General features: G+C 27.2%; 7 protein-coding genes across 7 annotated transcripts; 1 reads left to right on the forward strand and 6 right to left on the reverse strand.

Moving 5' to 3' along the window:
* Positions 1–1,091: 1,091 nt before the first annotated feature.
* MKS88_002854 (mitochondrial import inner membrane translocase subunit TIM44) lies at positions 1,092–2,866 on the reverse strand (the record flags this gene model as incomplete). The annotated part of the gene is made up of 2 exons (XM_067215898.1): positions 1,092–2,321; positions 2,633–2,866. 2 exons carry the CDS (start codon positions 2,864–2,866, stop codon positions 1,092–1,094), a joined length of 1,464 nt encoding a protein of 487 aa, XP_067073431.1.
* A 1,860-nt stretch (positions 2,867–4,726) lies between these two features.
* MKS88_002855 (small nuclear ribonucleoprotein Sm D1) lies at positions 4,727–5,104 on the reverse strand (the record flags this gene model as incomplete). Its single annotated transcript, XM_067215899.1, has 1 exon — positions 4,727–5,104. One exon carries the CDS (start codon positions 5,102–5,104, stop codon positions 4,727–4,729), a length of 378 nt encoding a protein of 125 aa, XP_067073432.1.
* A 1,897-nt stretch (positions 5,105–7,001) lies between these two features.
* On the reverse strand, positions 7,002–7,686 carry MKS88_002856 (uncharacterized protein; the record flags this gene model as incomplete). Its single annotated transcript, XM_067215900.1, has 2 exons — positions 7,002–7,167; positions 7,604–7,686. The coding sequence occupies 2 exons, from the start codon at positions 7,684–7,686 to the stop codon at positions 7,002–7,004; spliced, it is 249 nt and encodes an 82-aa protein (XP_067073433.1).
* A 1,111-nt stretch (positions 7,687–8,797) lies between these two features.
* On the reverse strand, positions 8,798–11,669 carry MKS88_002857 (kelch domain-containing protein; the record flags this gene model as incomplete). Its single annotated transcript, XM_067215902.1, has 6 exons — positions 8,798–9,236; positions 9,405–9,606; positions 9,767–9,852; positions 10,006–10,312; positions 10,597–10,860; positions 11,324–11,669. 6 exons carry the CDS (start codon positions 11,667–11,669, stop codon positions 8,798–8,800), a joined length of 1,644 nt encoding a protein of 547 aa, XP_067073434.1.
* Positions 11,670–12,968: 1,299 nt separating this feature from the next.
* MKS88_002858 (kelch domain-containing protein) lies at positions 12,969–15,543 on the reverse strand (the record flags this gene model as incomplete). The annotated part of the gene is made up of 4 exons (XM_067215903.1): positions 12,969–13,102; positions 13,414–13,788; positions 14,038–14,123; positions 14,300–15,543. 4 exons carry the CDS (start codon positions 15,541–15,543, stop codon positions 12,969–12,971), a joined length of 1,839 nt encoding a protein of 612 aa, XP_067073435.1.
* Positions 15,544–18,545: 3,002 nt separating this feature from the next.
* On the forward strand, positions 18,546–18,827 carry MKS88_002859 (XTBD domain-containing protein; the record flags this gene model as incomplete). Its single annotated transcript, XM_067215904.1, has 1 exon — positions 18,546–18,827. One exon carries the CDS (start codon positions 18,546–18,548, stop codon positions 18,825–18,827), a length of 282 nt encoding a protein of 93 aa, XP_067073436.1.
* Positions 18,828–19,790: 963 nt separating this feature from the next.
* MKS88_002860 (threonine--tRNA ligase) lies at positions 19,791–22,478 on the reverse strand (the record flags this gene model as incomplete). Its single annotated transcript, XM_067215905.1, has 1 exon — positions 19,791–22,478. One exon carries the CDS (start codon positions 22,476–22,478, stop codon positions 19,791–19,793), a length of 2,688 nt encoding a protein of 895 aa, XP_067073437.1.
* Positions 22,479–23,541: the final 1,063 nt, after the last annotated feature.

The following is a 23,541-nucleotide window of genomic DNA, read 5'->3' on the forward strand; positions in this document are numbered from 1 at the left end:
AACTGCCAATCTATGTGAATCTGGCTCAGACATATGTTGTGAGATTTTCATCAATTCAGCTTTTATTTATTTTATTATATACCTATTTAATTATGTAATGAAGAGAGTTTTAAAGAAAATAAAACAGTAAATACGCATTACACGTGAGTTCATAAAAAAATAAACATATATAGGCGTATGTGCGTGGGTATATTGCGTATGTATACGTGTCTGTATATATAGATACATATGCTCACACATTTACATGTGCCCATATACGCGCTAATATTACCCCAAAAATAAAAATAAAATAGAAATGCATTTCGACACATATACACATATGTGCACAAATGTACCTCTTTAGTTTTTGACAGACTGTTCATATACAGAATTTTATAAATAAGAAAAAAAAAAAAAAAAAAAAAAAAAAAAAAAAAAGAAATTAAATTAAATTAAATTAAATCAAATTAAATTATAAATTTTACATAATATTTATTCCTTTTTAATTTGAAACAAATTTCATTTAAAAAGAAAATGTGTGCACTCAAAAACCAAATATAAACTGTTATTCTGCAATTTTGGGATTAACAATGAAAAAATGGAAAAGCACAAAACAGCAAATCGTGAAAATTAGAACGTGCATATTACTATATACGAATATTATATGGTAAAAATTATATGGAGAAATAATATAAGAAAGCTTAATTATAACAATAAAATTGCAACTTTACGTTTCTACCGTAGCGCGCAAATTTATTCCTTCCTTTCATTTCCTTACTGCTTCCAATTTTACACATACATTAAAATAAAAAAGGATTGAGAATCTATTTAGGTGTCAAACAAAATTATTTAGCAAGAAAATATGGTCTTATTCATCTTGTCATTCAGTTTTTCCATTACTTGGACATTTAATATTTTCCTTGTCTTCACCCAACTGTACCTTTTTGAATATTCTTTTTTTTTTTTTTTTATTGGTGAAAAGGTAGGCCACATTTCCTGTCCTGTTCAGGTTTTTTTTTTTTTTTTTTTTTTTTTTTTCTAGCTAGCTTACAATTTATATCACTATTTTATATTATCCTATGCCATGTTTCGCTTTTTTTTTTTTTTTTTCTTTACCAGGAGGGGGTATTGCCAATAATTGCAAACTCCCTTACTATGTAAGGGTACAGTAATCCCTCTTTTTCGGGTTCGGGGTGTTTAGATAGGGCTATGGTATAAACAACTTCTCTAATGTCATCAATTTTTCCTTCAATAATTTCATCATTTTTATTTTTTAAGCAATTAATTTGTTGTGTGTGGAACGTAAAAATGAACCAAGGAGTACTTTCTTCCATTCTTTGAGCTCCTTTAAGTTCATGATTTTTGTATATTAAAACATTAGTGTCTAGGAAGACTTTTTTTTTTTTTCTTTCATTAATACTTGCATTTAAGGAATTAAATGCCGATGGGCCACAGTGTAATCGGAGTGTTTCTTCATCTCCAATTAAATAAGATTCGACAATATGTTTTGATATAACATATTCAAATAAATACATCAGTTCTGATAATTTAAAATTTTTATCATGCATTTTCATTTCTCTTAGAGCAGCAGCTAATTCAGTTTCCCCAAATAATTTTCCTAAAATAGGGTTTTCAAAAAAATTATTTAAAAATGGCATATCTTTCAATTTACTTCCAAATTTATCCCATGCAGACTCATAGGTTAAAATTAATTCGCTACCTTCTTTATTTTCACAATTTTTATTTTTATCGACTGACTGTTCATTCGCGTTGTTAACACTGTCACTGTCATTATAATTAATACTGTTTTCTTTTTCGTTTTCTTCAAAATTTTTACTTACATTTTTAGCACTCACATTTTTGCCACTAATATTTTTGCCACTCATATTTTTGCCACTCACATTTTTACTACTCACATTTTTATACCCCTTTTTTTCATTAATCTGGGCATTTTTTTTTTTAAACCTTTTTATTGCCATTTCTTGCCGCCATTTGTCTAAATGAACGAATGCATTGTTGTCATTCCACTTTTCACTCAACTCAATCAATTTATTTGTTGTATTTATTAGTAATTCTTTTAAGGTTAAGAATAATTTAACAGTTATGTATTTACTATATTTTAATGCGTAATAATTTTCAAAACAATATGAAACAAAATTGTTGATATCATTGCATATTATTTTTATCGCCTCTGCGTTTTTTTCTTTTACTGTTTTAAAAAAATTTGTGTTTTCTTCAATTCGTCTTTTTAATTTTATTGCCTTATCTTCTATTTCTATTTTATCCTTCAATTCCTTTAAAGCCTCTTGGTACTTTTTGTTTTCTTTCATGTCTTTCTTAACCTAGGGGGGGGGAGTAAAGCAATTGTGGCACGAATGAGGTCAGCAGTGTGATACATACACACATGCTTGAACACATATATGCATACATACGTTAATAAATACATGAATACATACATGAATACATACATGAATACAGACAAGAACACATAAACACGAGAATATACACACAAACATACATTCACGTACACATTAATACTCACGTTAACATTCACATTCACGGATCATAAATAATTAACGAGAGCTGAACGCGTCATGTACAAACTTAAAGCGCATTTTCAGCTAAAGCTTCACACAGTGAAGTGTGTTCCTACCTGTTCTATAACATTCTTCATAAAGCTGGAATAATTTTTTTTATTTAAGGATGAGTATATGCATCCAAGTACTTTTCTGTCACTACTTTCGAAACAATACACCCTATTAAGTATTATATTTTTACTATTATATATATTTTTGACTTCACATTTTCCCGAAATTAATCTTCTATATTTTAAATTATTACCACTTTTAAAATTTTTCACAACTACATTATTTATTATACTCTTCATTCTACTAAAACTTACGCTGCGCTTTTACCAAATTGAGCTATTTCGTGTACATTTATACTAATATATAAATACACAAGTACGTACGCATATACATATATATATATATATATACATATATATATATTTATAAATACTTGAACAAGGATCAAATTACATATGAATTTAGGACATGTAGGAGTGCGTGGAAATGCATTAATCATATGAACGCAAACATTTATGTGCATAAATTTATGTATATATGTTCATATACATACATACATACAAACACACATATGAGCAAACGTAAGTACATACGTGCGCGTGTATTTCTCCTTTCGGGGGGTATACATAAAGGGCGCAAATTATACGTATTTGTCCCACTTAATTATATACATTAAAAAAAATTAATAAAAAATAAATAATATTTCTAGTGCGACAAACTGTTTACAACGTAACAACCTACTTCTTATATTCAATGTAGAAACCCCTTAACTGTTGTTATTTTGTCGTATTTTTTTTTTATTTTATTTTAAAGCGAAGTAACCTTTTTTTTTTTTTTTTTTTAAACTAAAAAGTTAAATATTTAGCATATGTTCATAATAAAGCATAAAATTTTATCTATACACGCTTTTAAAAAGCGTTTCCCGCTTAATTCTTTTTCACAGCTTGTACTCATATATGTATGTATTATTCACGTATGTATTACTTACATGTACGTACTGTATAATTTTTTTCTTCTTTTCCTTCGACGTTAAAATTTAAAGGCAAATTCTCAAAACATCATTTTTGCAAAACAAATTTTAAAGGCAAAACGTATTCTCAAAATAATTGCATCTTTTTTTTTTTTATTTTTTTTAATTTTTTTAATTTTTTTAATTTTTTTATTTTTTTTTTTTATTTTATTTTTTTTTTTTATTTTTTTATTTTATTTTTTTATTACATTTTTTTATTATATTTTTTTATTTTTTTTTATTTTATTTTTTTTCCCTCTATCCATTTAAAATTTTATATTTTTTCTGAAGAAAAATTGAATACTGAAAATAGTTACCCCCAATTTTTGTTTTTTTTAGAAGGGAAAAAAATATACTTAAATGAAATATTGCTTGTTAAGTAGTACTACCTGCATATTGGCAAAAACTTTAAAATCTATTATTTATTTTTTTTTTATGTTATATTATACCATATTTTGGCAAATTGTACCATATTTTAGCACATTTGGTTATATTTTATTTTAATTTATTTTCTTTAGCTTTATCAGATTTTCCATCATTATTTTTTTTTTTTTCTCATAAGTGGTAAGGAGAAAACGTTCAGGATGTTTTTTGAATGTACGGATATTCTATGAAGCAGCATGATGGGAATGTTATGTTTAATATTAAATACGCGTCAATAAGGAAAGTGTCTCACAAGTTTGTGCATATATATATATATATATATATATATATACTTGTTAAATTGTTTAAAGGGGGGTGGGGGGAAAGAGTTAAGCAAAGGTGATGTTGTAGTTTTAAAAAAAAAAAAAAAGGGTTTACCCAAAAATGGTACAAAAATAGTAAAAAATTGTTCAAAAAAAATTTATTAAAAATTAAAAGAAAAAGTAATCATTGTGGAAGGACAATGTAATGGTTAGCAGGAATAAGAGAAAATTAGGCTGTTCCATTTTATTTATTTATTCTGTACATGTACGCATGCAAATACATATTCGTATACATACATACATACATACATATATGTATAATACATACATACATATATGTATAATACATACATACATACATACATATATGTATGTATAATACATACATATATATATATATGAACATGTACTGTTCGTATATTTCCATTTTTTTCTTATTTTTTTGGGGCACAACGAACTGTATACTACCTTTTGGCAATTTTCCTTCCTCGCCCCCGTCCCTTTGTCTTCCCTTTATCTTTACCTGCAAAAGTTTTGTCTTTCGAAATTTTATGTTTCGGTGTATCATCAACTAATAGTGTGTCCAGAGGTAAATTATCGGACAAAATAAAATATCTTATATTATTACCCCTTATAGTTACATGCTCAAGGGATAAAAATTGTTTTGTTTTAACATTATATTCACCTATATTTTTATTCTTAATAACGACTTTAACATTCTTCATATGTGTATTCATTTTAATATCTATTCCTGTTATCACACCAGTTATAAGGGTTCCATTTTTTAGTTCTATCGTTACATTTTCATTTGTCAACTTCATTAAAAATGATACTAGCTTCATTTTATATCAACGGGGGATGGGGGGAGGCGGATATGAGAGGTTGCACAGGATTCCACGTATAGACTTTCGGTTTTACTCAATTTATATATACACATATATATGTGTAAATATGTACGGGTATATGTATAAGTGTATACGTATATATATATGAATGTACATATATATTATGCACAATGTACCAGCCTTTTATTATAAAAAAAAAATTAAGTAAAATGGGAAAAACGAGCTAAATGACAAAAATTCAAAAAAAGCAAAATATGTTGAACGAGTAAATAAACAGCATAACCTAAAGAGGCAAACAAAATTTACTTGCATTAATACGATGACAATTACATACTACGCATAACATTTTGTTGTATTCTTTATATTTACAGCAAAAAAAAAAAAAAAAAAATGTAATAACTTGATAACGTGATAACGTAAAAATGGTACTTAAGAAAAAATAAAATAAACTAGAATGTAAATAAATAAGATTTAAAAACTCGACAATTTTGCAAAACTTGAAAAAATTGCAAAGTTTAGCCCAGTTAAACTATCTATATTCAAATAATTAAATTGTTGTGAAATACTTCCTCATCCTTCTACAATAGCTTCATCCAGTTTAAGCGATGGTAAAAATGTGAGTCTGCACGAAAACTAGGATGATTAACGTTTATGTTGCGGAGGCAAGAAAAAAGCTTACGTTTACTCAAAATGAAATAAAATGTAGCGAAATGTAGCGAAATGAAGCGAAATGAAGCGAAATAAACAAGCATAACTATCTTGTAGGAAAAATAAATAAATAAATAAAACAAAATAGTGTCATTCGCAAAAAATGAAAAAAAAAAAAATTACATTGAATTGAACTTAATTAAAGATTTCGTACATATGCATACGTAGAAGGCGCAAGCACATATATATGACATACAACAATTTTTTAAATAAGGACGTAAAAAACTATTAAGGGAATATACTAATTTGCACAAAAAATTGGTGTACCGCTAATGATTTCTTATTATTATGACTTTCTTAATGTAGCATGTAGAACATTACTACAGGACTGCTTTTTTTTTTTTTTTTTTTTTTTTTGCAAAAATAAACTCCCTTTTGCTGTATATATACATACAGTAAGAAATAGTTATTGTGAATTGAAAAAAAAAAAATTAAGCATTTATTACCGTATTAAATAAACACACACGCTTGCATATAACATAGGTTAAAATACTCCATTCTGTTAAAACGCCTGTTACACTATATGTTGTTAAAAAATTAAGGATCCATTTTGTTATATGCTCGAATGAGAAAAAATATATATTTCCTTTTATGAAGTATTAACATTTATCCATATTTATTTACGCATATTATTATTTTTGAAAATATTATTTATTATATTTGAAAAAAAAAAAAAAAAAAAAAAGGTTAAAACAAAACGAAAAGAAGGAAATAACAAAAGGTTGTAAAAAAGGCTCAAAAGAGAAAAATATATATACATACGATTTCAAAATTGTCAAAGTAGCAGATATATTTTATAGTAGGCATAGTACCCATGCATATATATTCTCTTTTTAATTCACTAGTTGTATATGCAAAATAAAACTGTACGTTAAACTTATCGGGGGGAAGAAATACACTTAACACGTACGCAGAACTTACTATGTACACCGTATCTCAGTTTTTACACACAAAAAAGGTGCACGTTTTAACCGCATATGTTATAAAGTACATATATGCAATGATATATATATATATATATATACATACATACAATGCTTTTTTTTTTTTTTTTTTTCTTCCTAACGAAATAGGGTTAATTTTTCTTTTCTTCTTCATATTTTTAAAGCCGTTTTGCTCATAAACAGTTCATTTGCATAATTAAGAATGGTCATCTTAATAAACTTAAACACAACTCTTTTCAACATTAACCGTTAATAATTTTGTTATATTTTTCCTCATCTATTATCCCTTCTTTTTTCAACTTGTTTAAACGGCATTTGTAAAAATAGGATGGCGTGTAATGTCTTACACTGAAGTCTGGTTTGTGGGCCTGGTATAAAGCTGCAGCGCCTAAAATTAAACTGAGAAAGCTGAAAGGGGAAAAACAAGGCGCCAGTAATTAAAAATAAAATAAACAATAAAATAAAATAAAAAGGAAAATAAAATAATTTGATATTGTTACGTCCACTATGTACACATGTTCTGATATATTGTATACATATATATATATGTACATACATATATGTTCGTGTGACGGGCGGGCAAAGGAGCATGCAACTACTCACTACTCACTACACACACTGTATGCTTAAATTTTAATATCATTTTTTAAAACAAATGAATATTTGCTCTCCTATGAATATTTTTACAAAAATTAGATCATATAATATTGAAAAGGAACACATCTATGGAATATTTTATTTTTAAAATACATTATTCTTTGTAACTCTTTTAACGGAATTACTGAATAATAAATTATCTCTTTATCAAATCATATTTTTGCATTTTCCCCTTTGTCTTAATTACCTATAATGCCTTAAAAATTTAACTCTATCTTTCGATATACTTGGGAAACTTTTAAAGATTATCTCAACAGGGATGAAAACCATTTTTCCAGAGCGCAGGAATGGTGAAGAACTTCACATATACGTGTAATATGTACACATACACATGTACATATATATATACACAATATATATATGCTATCAAATTATCGTTTTTAAAATACTGTGCGTTTTCAAAAAACTATAAAATTTCAAGAAAAATATTTAATTGAAATACCTAAATTTTGCCTAATAAATTTTGTTAATTAAAAAAAATTCAAATAAACAAATAAAATAAACTCAAATAAAACAAATGCAAATAAAACAAATGCAAATAAAACAAATGCAAATAAAACAAATGCAAATAAAATAAATGCAAAAAAAAAAAAAAAAAAAAAAAAAAAAAAGCATTAAACAGTAAAGTGTAAAACAATATAGTATGAAACTAAACAGGAAAATGTAGTATATATAGAAAAAACTTAAACTCCGAAAAAAGAGGACTTCTGAAGTTTTAAAATTTAAAAAAATATAAAATATTAATATACTGTTTTCAAGTTTAATTATAAAAATGTTCAAACGGAGTTACTCAGGCTAATTAATTCATTAATAATGTGTATAATCAATGAAGCAGCAGTAGCAGTATCAGCAGCAGCAAAAATACATTAAAACTGAAAAATAAAAAAAATTATTTCTTTATTTTAAATTATAAGAGTTATATGTAAAAGGAAATTGAGAAATAGCTGCACCATATTTTAACTTGTAGTAAAAATATAAACGTATCATGTTCATATTTTCCTTTTAAAATAATAATTTATTTTATTTTATTTTTATATCAAGGTACGTATATAATATGTGACATAGTAGTGTAATCAATAAGAAGTCGAACTATGGTTAATTTTTATTTTTTAGGATGGAAGAAAAAAGAAAAAGTGGAAAAAAATGTGTAAATATTTAAGTTTTTATAAATATATATTATGATTAATTATTAATAATTAATAATAATTTAGAGGGGAATAACGGCATGGTGCAGGCGTTTTATTACGTCCTTTTTATTTTTTTTTCATATTTATATGAACTGTTCATAATTTATTTGGATACATTCCATTTATCTGGCCTCCTTCTTCCTTCTGTCTCTCCCCTAACAATTTACTTTGCCTATCATAACTTACCTTGCCGATCATAATTTACCTTGCTGTTCATAATTTATTTCGCTACTTTCCGCACACGAAGGTGAAAAATTAACATTTTGATCCTTTAAAATATTCTCACAACTATCCTCATTGGACAAATCTTCTTTTTTTTGAAAGGAATAATCAAGTGATCCTTTGCTTAATTGTTCAACTCTGTTTACTAAAGAGTCGAAATGCTTACTATTATGCTCCATCTTTTCCGATAAGTAAGAATAATTGTTTTTACTTAACTCATTTGAAATTTTTATTTTTTCATTTATATCGCAAGTTAATTGTATATACCGAACAAGGGTGAAGCTAATATCACTTAAAGAATTTTTTATTTCTTTTATTTCCTTACTGTATATGGGACTTAATGTTCGTCTTGGGTAATTTTCCAAATGTAGCATTCTTTCCCCCATTTCTTCAAGTTTATCTCTGAGTATTCTTCAGCAAAAAAAAGAAAAGAAAAAAAAAAAAAAAGGTATACAAAACATGCAAATGTATATACAAATATACGTAATACATGCACATATACAAACATATATATATATATATATATAAGCCCTCATTAATGGTTAAATTTGGCACTTGTTTTTTTTTTTTTTTTTATACTTAAAGTAGGGAGATGATAGTAATGGAATAAATTTATATATTTTGCTACAAGCTTCATTATTTCTTAAACCCCCGAAAACGAAAAAGTACCCACTATTATCTACTTGAATTATATTTCCATAGAAATGATGGGTTACTAGGGGCATTCCGTACACATTTAAGCTTGCCCAGGTGTTTAAATTTATGTCATATGCGTGTATATCTAAAAGAACGGGGGTGAGAGAAATGCACATATGAACACATATATATATGTGGGCATATACATACATATGCATACATGTATGCGGATACAGAAACATATGTACAAATATAAATAACGCAGCAAATGGTAAAATTTAAAATTAATTTGCCGTTCCATGTACCTAAAAGTTCCGTCTTGGAGTACCAGGAAAAGTTGTATCCACCAAAAAGGACGAACCATCTATCATTTAATACTGTTGAACTATGACTGCAGAAAAAAAAAAAAAAAGAAAAAAAAAGAGATGAGATGAGAAAAGATAAGAAATGATGAGTATATATAAGAAGAGAAAATATTATACGATGACGTTTCTTAAACATAATAGATTTGAAAAAAATTAAAGAATATATTATGTTTATATACCCATAACGCTCTACAGGTATTTTTCCATATGAGTTTTCTATTTTGCTCCACTTTCCGTTATTTAATGAATAAGACCAAAAAAGATCTTCTACACATTTATTTTGATTATTTAATCCCCCAAAAATATAAGCCTTTACATCATTTCCTTGGTTAGATATACACACAGCACATGAGTGAAAAAAACGACCACTGGGTTTATAAATACCCTTGTTATAATATTCATCTTTACTCAAAATTTTTACCCATTTTTTTTCTTCTTCAAAATAACTCCACATATTACTGTTTAAGTGCAAATTCCCCATATTTCCTGCAAATATTTATGAACACATTTTTTTGCAAAAAAAAAGAAAAGAAACAAAACATATGCATACATAGATACATATAGGAATATACACACCCATACATGTAGGAATATACACACCCATGCATGTAGAAATATACACACCCATACATGTAGAAATATACACACCCATACATGTAGGAATATACACACCCATACATGTAGAAATATACACACCCATACATGTAGGAATATACACGCACACATATATATACCCACATGGGGAAACACTTCTTAGCAAGCTATAGTACCTCCATGAATAAAGATAATGTTCTTGTACATGAAAGAAACATGACCAAAAATGGGTGGTGGTGAAAAATTAAGTTTTATATGCTCCCAAGAATCATTACTTAAACGAAATATATAAGTATCATTAGTAATGTATTTCCCTCTTTTTCCCCCAAAAAGAAAAAAGCATTCTTCATCATACTCACTCGAGTGAATTACATTTAATGTTGCATAGTATCTGATTTGAGGAGATTTTTTTTCTTCTACCACTTTGAAAACTTGTGTGTCTTCAGATAAAAAAGGTAAATATATACATGATACTGTACACATGATACTGTACACATGATACTGTACACATGATACTGTACACATGATACTATACACATGATACTGTACACATGATACTGTACACATGATACTGTACACATGATACTGTACACATGATACTGTACACATGATACTGTACACATGATACTGTACACATGATACTGTACACATGATACTGTACACATGATACTGTACACATGATACTGTACACATGATACTATACACATGATACTGTACACATGATACTATACACATTATACTATATGTATTATACATAAATACGTTATACATATATATATATATATGGTACATATACATATGTTCATATACACATAAAAGCGTAAACGTGAGCCTATGAACGTACTCAAAGAACTCATTGTTCTCCTTAATTTTGTTTTTTCTTGCATTTTTGCTCATAATTACCTACATTAAACTGTATTGTTTTGGGGTTGAAATTTTTGATATGTTGATTTCCTCCATAAATGTAAATATTGTTTTTATAAAATATGCATGCATGTCCAAAACGAACGTTAAAAATATTTCCTTTATGAATTATTTCTGATTTACAATAAAAGGGTAAAACTTCAGAACAAAACGATATGTTCTCTATATTATCATCTGTATATTCATTTAAGGTTATAGATTTATTATTTGAAAAAGTCTTTGATATAACTTTAAATAAATTTTCTCCAAATATTATAGTATCATGAGTAAGTTTTCCTATATATGAATCTTCAGTTTTCGTATTTAGGAATCGGTTAGCTGGCATTTTCTTTTTTTTTTTTTTTTCCTTTGAATTTTATTCAAAATTTACATTTCTCCCCAAAATTTAATTCTACTATGCAAGTGGGAAAAGAAGGGAAAAGGTGAGCAGCAAAAATAGCAAAATGGGTAAAAGACAAAAAGAAGAGAAGTAGCAAATCGGGGAAGTGGCAAAACAAAAGGAATATCAAATTTCTACCAAATTTGAAAAACGCAAAAACGAAAAAACGAAAAAACGAAATTGTTAATACGAAAAAAATTATAAAACAAGTGGGCATGTTAAATTTATTTTTAATTTTGCATTTTATACCACAACAATGTAAAAACATGTGCACCATGCAACATAAATTTTTTAAAAACCTACAATGCAATCGTTTCATTTTATTTTATTTTATTTTTTAATTATTCAATAATGCTTGCTTTTTATAGAGAACAAAAATAAAAAAATAATAAAAATAAAATAGAAAAAATGTGTAACTTTAAAGAAATATTATTCTTCTGCAAGCTCGTTTTTCATCTTAAAAAAGAAAATTTTTCTTTAAGTTGACAACTTTAAAAACTTGTTCGTAAGAATTTTTAAAACAAAAAAAAGAATAAAAAGTAAAAGTAAAGGTGAAGATGAACGTAAACATTAACGTAAATATAAAAGAAAAATTAAAAGTAAAATTAAAAGTAAAAAAGCAAAATCATCAGGAAAAAGCGAAAATATCAGTTGAACAATTAAAATCATTCGTAAACATTCATAAGTAAAAAAAATAAATAAATAAAAATTAATTAATCAAAGGGGCATAAGGTATAAAAACAGGAAAAAATAACAACGTATTTTTTTTGTCCACTGTAAATATTGCACATTTGTTTTTCGCTGAAATGGGGGGAAGCAGAATAAAATAAATAAATGAAACCCAAAAAAATAAATTAAGTGAAAAAAAAATTAGCTGCACAAGGATTTTCTTTCACAATGTTTATGAATTAAAGATATAGGAAAAATCAAAATAAACAAAAAAAAAAAAAAAAGGGAAGCACGTTATTGTTTTTTTTCCTTTTTTGTCTTCATATATTCATATATTCATTTATTTCTGCATTTCTGCATTTCTTCATTTCTGCATTTCTGCATTTCTGCATTTCTGCATTTCTGCATTTCTTCATTTCTTCATTTCTTCATTTATTCCTTCATTTCTTCATTTATTCCTTCATTTCTTCATTTATTCCTTCATTTCTTCATTTATTCCTTCATTTTTGCTTTCTTTCAATCAATAAATCAAAGTTAATGAACCACGTGGTATGTACATAAAACACAGCTGTTGACCTATATGCTGTCATGTTTCATTAAAACATTTGTTGACTCCAATTTTCTTATACGCTGCTCTAATTTCTCCAAAGCTTCCGAGTTGATATTTTTTGAAAGCAACTTTTCGCATTGCTCATTTAGTTTTTCAAGTGCTGAAAAAATAAGGAACAATATTATAAAAATAATTTACATTTATTGTCTTATATGCAGTTTTTACTTGGGCAACTTGCGCATACGTACACATATATACACACTTACTAAAGTATATGTATATAAATATATATTTTTACAAACACATAAATACGTGCATACATAAATACATATACACACTACTCTGTTCGGTAAAAGCAAGCAAGCGTGGTGCATAGTACAGCCCATTTTTTCGTATCATTTATCCTCTTCATTTTGTGTTTTGAAGCGGTACAAGCACCAATTCTTAATGAATATATTTTTAAAACCTTACCATAAAATTTCGATTCGAATGTTCTCATCATATTGTTTATATTGTTAATTTCTTTTTTTAAATCAGTAATTTGGAGCTCAAATTCTACTAAACTGATATTTTCATTATCATTTGCATTATCATTAATGTTATTCATTCGAGAATTTAGTTGTTCAATTTTTCCTGTCAATGTTTTATATGACACATAAGTTACAAGGGGTGACATATTGAACACATCAGAATATTCGTTTGATTCATCACACCCGCCAAAAACATGCAAAGATTTTTTATACGGTACCAAGCATAAGGACCCGAAATATCCTCTACTGAAATTCTTTGATGTACTTATGTCAACTTCAAACCATGAGAATGTGTATATATTCAGTGCGTACATATCTTAAGGGTGAGGTAAAAAGGGAGAATGGGAACATATAAAGGTTATAAAAAAATGGAAGAATTAAAAATTGGAAATATAAATAGAATTAAACTGAAAAAATAACAAAACTATACTAAAAATAAAGAACGGATATTCTATTTCATTCAGTTTATATTTCGCAATTTTGTGATATGGATATTTAAATTGAGAGTTTGTAAACAAACCTAATTCTACGAAACTTTTTTTTTTTTTTTTTTTTTTTTTATTACCAGACAAGGCATAATTTTCAATCCATCCATTTGTAATTCCTCCATATATTATCATCCATTCATTATCAAAGAGCTGTGCAGCATGGCTGTAAAATAAATAATTAAATAAACATACATATACATATACATATACATACACATAATATATATGAACTGTTGCGATATACATATGTGTGGGTAACTGTTACGGCTTATATGTATATATATATATATATATGTATACATATGTGCAGGAATGTATGCGTGAAAGTATGTGTAATACCCCCATCGTGAACAAGGTTTGGGACCAGTGGTATTGGTAACTTCTCGCCATCTATTGGTGCTAGTATTAAAAATCCAGGTATCACCTAATGCTCCACTGAAACCTTTTTTATTACCACCAAATAAGAAAATTAGTCTTGCATTTCCATATATGGAGAAAATTAAGCTATGTGCACATCTAGCTTCAGGGATTATATCAAGTTGTGAAAGTTCTCTCCATACATTACCTGATAAGACCCATAGATCAGATAATAATGAATTGTTTAGGTCTAATCCTCCATGTATATATACAGTATCACTAAAACTACAAGATGCATGTTTATATCTTGGTACAGGATTTACTTTATTTTGAATATGTTCCCATTTTTTCGCTTGAAAATCAAATTTATATGTTTCATTAACAATTTGATTTTCTTCATTTATACCACCAAATATAACAATGCTATTTTTATTATCTTCTGTTATCACATTTCCTGAGTGAAATGCTCTAGGCATTATATCATTTGAATTCAAACGTACCTTTTCAAATAAATTAATTCCTGGTACATATCTTATAAAATTATCAACACATTTATTTTGTAACATACCACCATATATACATATATCCCCATTTATTTCCACTGATATATGACCTTTTGTTCTTTTGAAACATCTTTCATTGTGCATTATTTCAGTTAAATGAAAAACAGGGGGAGAAGGAAATCCTTTGGACACTTCATCATTTGGTTTTGAGTTAAAGAAACTTCTTTTTTCATTTTCCGCTTTACCTGTATCCTTTTTTTTTCCATCTTGTGCATTTTCCGCATTTTCAGCGTGCTGTACATTTTTTTCATTTTGCACATTTTCAATATTTTCTGTGTTTTGAATATTTTGAATATTTTGAGCATTTTGTACATTTTGATCATTTTGTACATTTTGAATATTTTGAACATTTTGATCGTTTTGTGCATTTTGTACACTTCGTACATTTTGTGTATTTACTAAATTTTGTGCTTTTTGTACATTTTGTGCATTTAGTGAATTGAGTGTAGATGGTGTGATATGTGTATTTAGTGTGCTTGGTATAATCGATATGTTTGGAGCGCTTTGTGTACTTACTGTGTTTTCTCTCTTTTGTACTACATTTTCTTCTTTTATTTTCCCCCCTGAAGGAACACTGTTTTCGTTATTTAGTGAGTGTTCCTTTTCAATGATGCCTTTTTCTTCAGGATTTATTTCATATGGGGCGATGCTTTGGTTTTCCATTCTGTTATATTTTTGTTGAGTTTGCAACAGTATAAGCTTATTTTATGGGTATAATTACTGATATTTTTCACTGTTATCTTACGTTGTCTCCCTTTATGTTATTTCACCTTATTCTATCTTATTTCACCTTATTCTATCTTATTTCACCTTATTCTAACTTATTTCACCTTATTCTATCTTATTTCACCTTATTCTAACTTATTTCACCTTATTCTAACTTATTTCACCTTATTCTAACTTATTTCACCTTATTCTATTTTATTTTACCTTATTCTATCTTATTTTACCTTATTTCACCTTATTTTACCTTTTTATTTTTTTATTTTTATTTTTTCTTAAATATATAATCGAGTTGTGCTCTAAATGTACAGTTTTACCTTGCCTGTTCATAAAAAGTTCAGAATTATATCAAAGTTTACTATTTTTAAAAAGTTTTTTATGAACATAAAAAAATTTAATATTTTTATATATATCATGTACAAATTAATTACAAAGCAGTGTTATATAATACTTTTTTCTAATTTAGCAAATATGTAGCTTTGGTCATTACTAATAAACTAAATTTCGATTCAGCGTATGTTAAAAATGCTTCTTTTTTTTTTTTTTTTAATTCTCAATCCATGCGCTATATATATACATATATATACTTATATGTGTGTACGTATATTATATAGAGGGCGCAACTTACGAAATTTGCATATAATATACAATACAGTTTCTTTTCGCGTGAAGTCCTAAATATGTATTTTAGTGGAATTTAAATAAAAAGAAAATAGAAAATTTCAACATATGTGTAATTTACTTTTCGTGCAATTAAGCAGAAAAGCTGACAAGTTTATAAATTCTACTTAGGATTTTATACATACACACATATGAATTATAATTTACATTTATATGGGGTAAAGAGTTTATAAAATTTTAAAGATTCTTATGCGGAGGAAAACCGTTCTAATTAGTTACAATTATAAAATAGCAATTTTTTTTTTATTGTTTTTCTTTTCTTTTTCTAAATATATTATTAAAATGAAGTAAAAAACTTGTTCCATTCGTGTTTTCTAATGGTAAATATTACAAAAATATGTGTATATTCTTTTTGATTTTTTTTTTTTTTTTTTTTTTTTTTACGCTTATAAATTTAATGTAATGTTTCTATAAAGATGATATGTATATTTCATAAATGGTAAAAAGTAGTAAATAAAAAAAAAATATTTGTTAATTAAAGTTTTAGTTGAATTTCTCTTATTGTTTTTTATTTTTAAATCATTTAGTTGATAATTTAAGCATTTTAGTTGTTAAGTTAAACATTTTAGTTGATAAATTAAATATTTTTGTTCATAAATTAATTATTTTAGTTCATATGTGCAATGTTTTCTTTCATTAGATAACAAATGTGTGCTTGGATTAAGTCATATTTTTTTCAGTAAAAATTTGATATAAAGCCAAACAACAAAAAAGCAAAATAGAACTTTGAGCAGAACATATCTGAATGTGCTCACTCTAGAATGAAAAATGTTTCTTCTTTTTTTTTTTTTTTTTCTTTAAAATTTTTGTCAAAACGTAAGGTTATTTATTAGTTAATTTTTCACTTTTGTATTTTTATACTTATAGATACTCTCAAAATGTTCAGCAATTATATTTACACAATAATTTTTTGTAAAAATCTAATAAACAATTTTCCTAATATGTATTCACATACATTGTTGCACTTTTTTTTTTTTTTTTTTTTTTTTTTCTCAAAAAAGTATCTATAAAATTAAAATTTACTTTTTGAAATTAAAACACGAGGAAAAGGGAAAAAAAAAAAATTAAAAAGAGAAAAACTTCAGATGAGATAAGAAAATAAAAAAGTTGTAACAAAGAAAAAAAAAAAAAAAAAGGGGAATACAACTTTGGAGGAAGCAAGGGAAGTTCCCTCTTTATACATATTTTTGAAAAGCAGAAATATGGCGCAACTGGATTAATGGCATAAAATATATACACATATGTGTATGCGTATGTTCATCTGAACATATGTATATATATGTATGTACATTTGTGTATAGGTATATATATGTGCTCTTTGCCCCCCGCTCAAACGAGTATCAACAAAAAGGAAAAAAAGTATATATAAATTTCTGTAAGAGTTGCTTCCTTTTACAAACTAAAAAACTTAATGCTACTCTTTTAATAAACAACGGAAGGCATAGAAAAATATGCGCAAAAAAAAAAAAAAAAAAGCAAATGAAAGCACAGCAAATTAAATTAAAGTAAAAGATTTTAATTCTGTAAAATATGCTCTAATGTTTTTTAAAAAATAAGCTGCTAATCCTTTTTGTTTGGACACCTTTTCGGAGAATTTCCAATTTTGTAAAAGTTAACAACAGATTTCTGTTTTGTATAAATTTGTAAAGTTTTCTTATCTGTTGCTTTTGTTAAAGCTTTTTTCCTTTTTCAATATATTTTTTTTTTTATTTTTAAACTAACGATATGGAAACAAAGCTAGATTGGTACGTTATATAAATGAACATTCTCATATTAACATCAAGGCTTTATTTTCAGGGGAAAAAAAAAAGAGATTAAAAAAAGAGAAATATTATGCATAAGCCATATTTTATTTGATTAACAGCTTAGTTAATAAAAAAAAAAAAAAAAAAAAAAATGAAAAATTGAGGGATGATAGATAGTATGCTTTTTCTACATAATAATGGAATAGAAAGATGCGATAAATATATTTTATTCCCTTTTAATAATAAAAAGATTCGAAGAGGAGAAGATTTTCTTTGCTTTATTCGTATTTGCAAGTAGATTAATTATTAAGAGCAAAGGTTTATTAACCTGGAAAAATAGAACATTCGGCAGCTGGAAAAATAAAATAAACTGCCGGCTTTAAAGGCGTACCAGAAGTTTAACATAAGTATGTATATCAAATACATGTGCGTATATACATGTATATATGTACACGCACGTATGTTCATGTGTTAACTTGTGCGTATATTAATTTTAGCTTGTTTTAATTACTCATAATGTCAGAAGATCAAATCAAAATGAACGATGAAAATATGACGAAAGAAGAAAGAGAAGTTTTAATTGAGGCAAATACAAAAAAGGAATGGGAGTCCAACGGGCAGTGGTTAAAAAGAAAAGAATTTCTTTTAAAAATGTTAAAATATCACAAAAAGAATAATGTTAAAATTGATGTAGATAAGTTTTCAAAAATGGGTCATATATTTTACAACATGAAATACCTTAGCTGTACCTATAGCTCGCAGGTTGTAGATGAAATGAACAAATACCAAGATAGTTGATTCATCATGGGCATGTACATGCATACATATATGCCTATATACCTATGTACATGCATATGCATATATATTATATTTTCTCATTTTAGTATTTGTATTCACGTTTAATAATATTAACTAGTACTACCCCTATGGCTGTTTATTTAACCAGAATTTTTTTTTTTTTTTTCTAGTTATAAAAATTTACAACATTTTAACCATCTCTTTTACTTTTAAGTTTTTATTTTTTTAAACATTCTAGAATTGTAATTAGGAGAAAACCTTTATGCACACATTACGTAGCACTTTGGGAAAAATATACTTCTTCTACTGCACACTTGAACATTTAAAGTGGAAAAATGATCGCGCGTGGATGCTCATGCATGTGCAAACGTACGTAGAGTTGTACGTCAAATAAAGACCGCACATATTTGAAGCGAATACTGTTGTTGCAAAATGGGAATATTTTAAATAAGCTATTTTTTTCTTTTTTTTTTTTTTTTATACTATAGTTTGTTTCATTTTCATATGAGCAAACAAAAATGCATGTATACACATATTATATGCACATTTGTAACGTCTTCACAACTAATAAGTAAATGAAAAAGATAAAAAAAAAAAAAAAAAAAAAATAGGTGCGACGATTCACTTGCGTATGAAAAAACCTACACATTTAACTATATTAAATGTCGTATGTCGAGCTAAAATGAACAATAACACTTGTGCATTGACATTAAAAAAAAAGCAAGACGAAGAGGGATAGGAAGATAAAAAAGATGAAGAAGTGGGGGAAGGAGGAGCTGACAAAGGATAAGAAGACGACGAATAAAGCATGCCAAAAAAACTGAAATTAAACAAAAGTAAAAAAGTAAAAATGCTCAAAGGAGTAGGCGTATATGAAGCATATTTTAACCTTTGGCATGGATGGCAAACCACGAATTTCTCTTTAGCTCTCTCTCTGTGTGTAATTCTTTTCAAATTTGTATGTCACTGAAAGGGAATAATTTGGTTGAATTTGCACGAATTAACTTCAAGCATTTCTTTAAATTTGTTTACAATATCATTAACTGAATAAACCTGTTGATTATTTGGGTCATCCCTATCTCGTACAGTGACCGTGTTTGTTGTCAATTCCTTTTCTCCAACGACAAGTATAAAATTAAACTGCTTCAACTGAGCCTCTCTAATTTTTTTATTTAATGTATTCATTGACGTATCTACATCTACATCAAAAAAGTTGTTATTCAAAGTTTCATATACATAATAAGCATACTTATTAAATTTATCGCTTACTGGTAAAACTATGGCTTGTCTTGGAGACAACCAAAAGGGCAGCTTACCGGCTGTATGTTCAATCAAAATTGCTACAAATCTTTCCACTGATCCTAGAATTGCTCTATGTATAATTACTGGTCTATCAAATCCCTTCTTCAATAAGTCATCTGATGCAGATTGCACCCCTCCACTGTAATTACCACACTCAAGGTTAGCCGCACGGTCATGGTTACCATCATCATTGTCATTACCGCCATCATAACCATAATCTTTTTTGGTTTCTCCCCCTCCCGTAGAGCCATTTTCCAGGTCCGCGTGCTCCTTCTTCTCATTATCATCCTCAAGAACGCCAAAATCTTTATTTTTATACTGCAAATTAAATCTAATGGGTAGCTGAAAATCCAGCTGTATTGTGCCACACTGATGGGTTCTGTTGATACTGTCCCTTACCAATATATCAATTTTGGGTCCGTAAAAAGCTCCATCTCCTTCATTTAATTTCCATTCGACATTTACCGAATTTAAAGCATCTTTTAATGATTGTTCAGCAAAGTCCCATGTAGATATGTTTCCAATAAATTTCTTAGGTCGTGTTGATAAAAATAATTCATATTTAAAACCAAATAAATCATATACAAAGAAAAGAAAATGAAGTGTGTTTACAACTTCTTTTGTTATTTGCTCAAAAGAGCAAAAGATATGTGCATCATCTTGTTGAAACCTTCTAACCCTAGTTAAACCACTCAAACTACCTGTTATTTCATTTCTATGTAAGACACCAAAGTCGGCTAAACGTATGGGCAAAGAACGATAGGAAACATTCATTTGTTTAAACATAATACAATGACCTGGACAATTCATAGGTTTCATACCCCATTCTTTATTTTCTACATTAAATATGAACATACAATCTTTGTAATTTTGATAATGGCCAGAAGTTTTCCATAAATCGCAACTAAATACATTTGGAGTTATTACCTCCTCATATTTTCTTAATCGATATTCTCTTCTCATAAAGTCGATTAGCTTATTAAATATTTTTGCTCCATTAGAAAACCAAAATCCAGATCCTGGGGACATATCTTTTTCAAAAAAGAAAAAATTTAATTTTTTTCCTACATTTCTATGATCTCTTTTTTTTGCGTCTTCAAGAAATGTTAAGTAATCTGTGAGTTCATTTTTTTTTTGAAAAGATATACCATACACTCTTTGTAAACTATCATTATCTTTCTTTCCTAACCAATATGCAGATGAATTCTTTAATACTTTAAAAGCTTTCACTTTCCCAGTATTTCTAATATGAGGACCTAAACATAAATCTATAAACTCTCCACATTTATATACAGAAGTTTTTTTATTATCTGGTATTTTTGATTTTATTAATTCTAATTTAAAAGGGTTATATTTAAATAGCTCTAATACTTCTTCCTTTGTACATACAACTTTTTCAAATTCCACATTTTCTTTTGTTAATTTGGCAAACTCATCTTCAATCCTTTTATAATGTTCATTACTGATAGCATAATTTCCTAAAAATATATCATAATAAAATCCTTCACTTAACGCAGGACCAATTGTTAAGTACCCTCCAAATATTTTCTCTAAACTGCTACCTAATATGTGTGCAGATGAATGCCAGAAGATCTTCTTTGCTTCTTCATGTTCAATATTCAGAAACTCAATTTTGCAATTTCCTATTAGAGGCACGTTCATATCCCACAGCATGGGAGTACGTCCCCCACTACAGTGTTTATTCTCTGCACTGTTTCCACTGTCGTTGCCATTGCCACTTCCACTCACGTTGCTGTTTTCCTCTGCATCCTCTATATCACATAATTCCAGGTCTACTTTCTCTAAATATGTAATTTTTGACACTATGGAATCCTCAGCTAGCTTTTTTGAAATCGAGCTAGCTATATGAAAAGGAGTTGTAACATGACATTCTCCAACCCTGATAGATCCATCCAGTAGTTCTATGTTTATATTCTTTTTAAAATGTTCATCATTTTTTATTTGTAATTCTGTATCCAGCCTTTTTTTCTCTTTTAACTCATTATATTTTGCTAATCTTTCTTTAATATATGCAGGATTCTCTCCGACAAGCACAGCTTTTTTTAAGCCCTCCATCATATTTACGTTAAAATTATTGGGATGTATAGGATTTCCAAATGAATAGCAACTAAACTTAATAATCTTTTTTTTCTTCCTTTTAAATGTATTCCAATTCGTCAATTTGTTTATATTAATAAAATTTTTCAAAAAATATATCGAACGATGCTTTTTCACCGTATTTAGTAAGCTACTACTGTTTTTCTTTACAGATGATATGAACAACAAATTTTTTATGTTAATACAAATGTTCGTAACGATTAGGCAAAGGATCATACTTATTTTTTTCATTCATATTTTTACCAATCAAAATGTAAATAGAACAAGAGCTGAGGAAAAGATGAAAAAATGGAAAAGTTTATGATTTGTATCTTTTTTTCCTTTTTACTCACAGTCGCTTAGGCAAACGAGCTAAAATGTATGTACGTAGGTATATATGTATGTATGTATGCATGTATGTATGTATATGTATGCACGTATATGTATGTACGTATGTATGTATGTATATGTATGCACGTATATGTATGCACGTATATGTATGTACGTATGTATGTATGTATATGTATGCACGTATATGTATGCACGTATATGTATGTACGTATGTATGTATGTATATGTATGCACTTATATGTATGTACGCGTATGCGTGTGCATATATATGCATATATACAGTAAGCGTAATTATGCCAATCTCAAATGCATTTTTACATACAAAATTACAAAATGCTACACAAATTTAAATCTCTAGCTTTTCAAAAATTACATATTGCATATATACATGGGCATATTTTTATTTGTTGCAAATATTCCCTTGTGTTAAACGTACGTATGAATTACATAGATGTGTGTTCGATATTTTGTAAATTAAAATTTTCATGTTCTGCTTCGAAATTTCGCATTTTTATGTAAATGCCCTCACTTGCATAATTAAGAAAATCGGGCTTAAGAAATAAAGAAAGAAAATTTCGGTTGCGTCGAAATATGTGTATGAATAGAAATAGTGTATATAATTTTTATCTTTCATCATAGATGGAATCGAAATTCTATTATGCTAAACACATTGTTAACAGTGTTGTTCTCGTTAAATATGCTTTTAAAAAAAATGGTCAAAGGGAAGAAAAAAATTTGAGTGTATATTAAAATATATATATATATATATTTATATATTTATGTGTTTATATTTATATGAATATATTTATATGAATATATTTATATGCATAACGTATGTATAAATCATTTTGAAAATACGTGCTTGGGCACATCTTGCAGCATGAGGACAAATAACTTGTAAGATTATGGTAAAAAAGTTACTTGGTGTTTTTCTTTTTTTTTTTTATTAAATATTGCAAAAAAA

The sequence above is a fragment of the Plasmodium brasilianum genome, chromosome 9 (genome assembly GCF_023973825.1).
Source record: "Plasmodium brasilianum strain Bolivian I chromosome 9, whole genome shotgun sequence".
NCBI classification, from domain to species: Eukaryota; Apicomplexa; class Aconoidasida; order Haemosporida; family Plasmodiidae; genus Plasmodium; species Plasmodium brasilianum.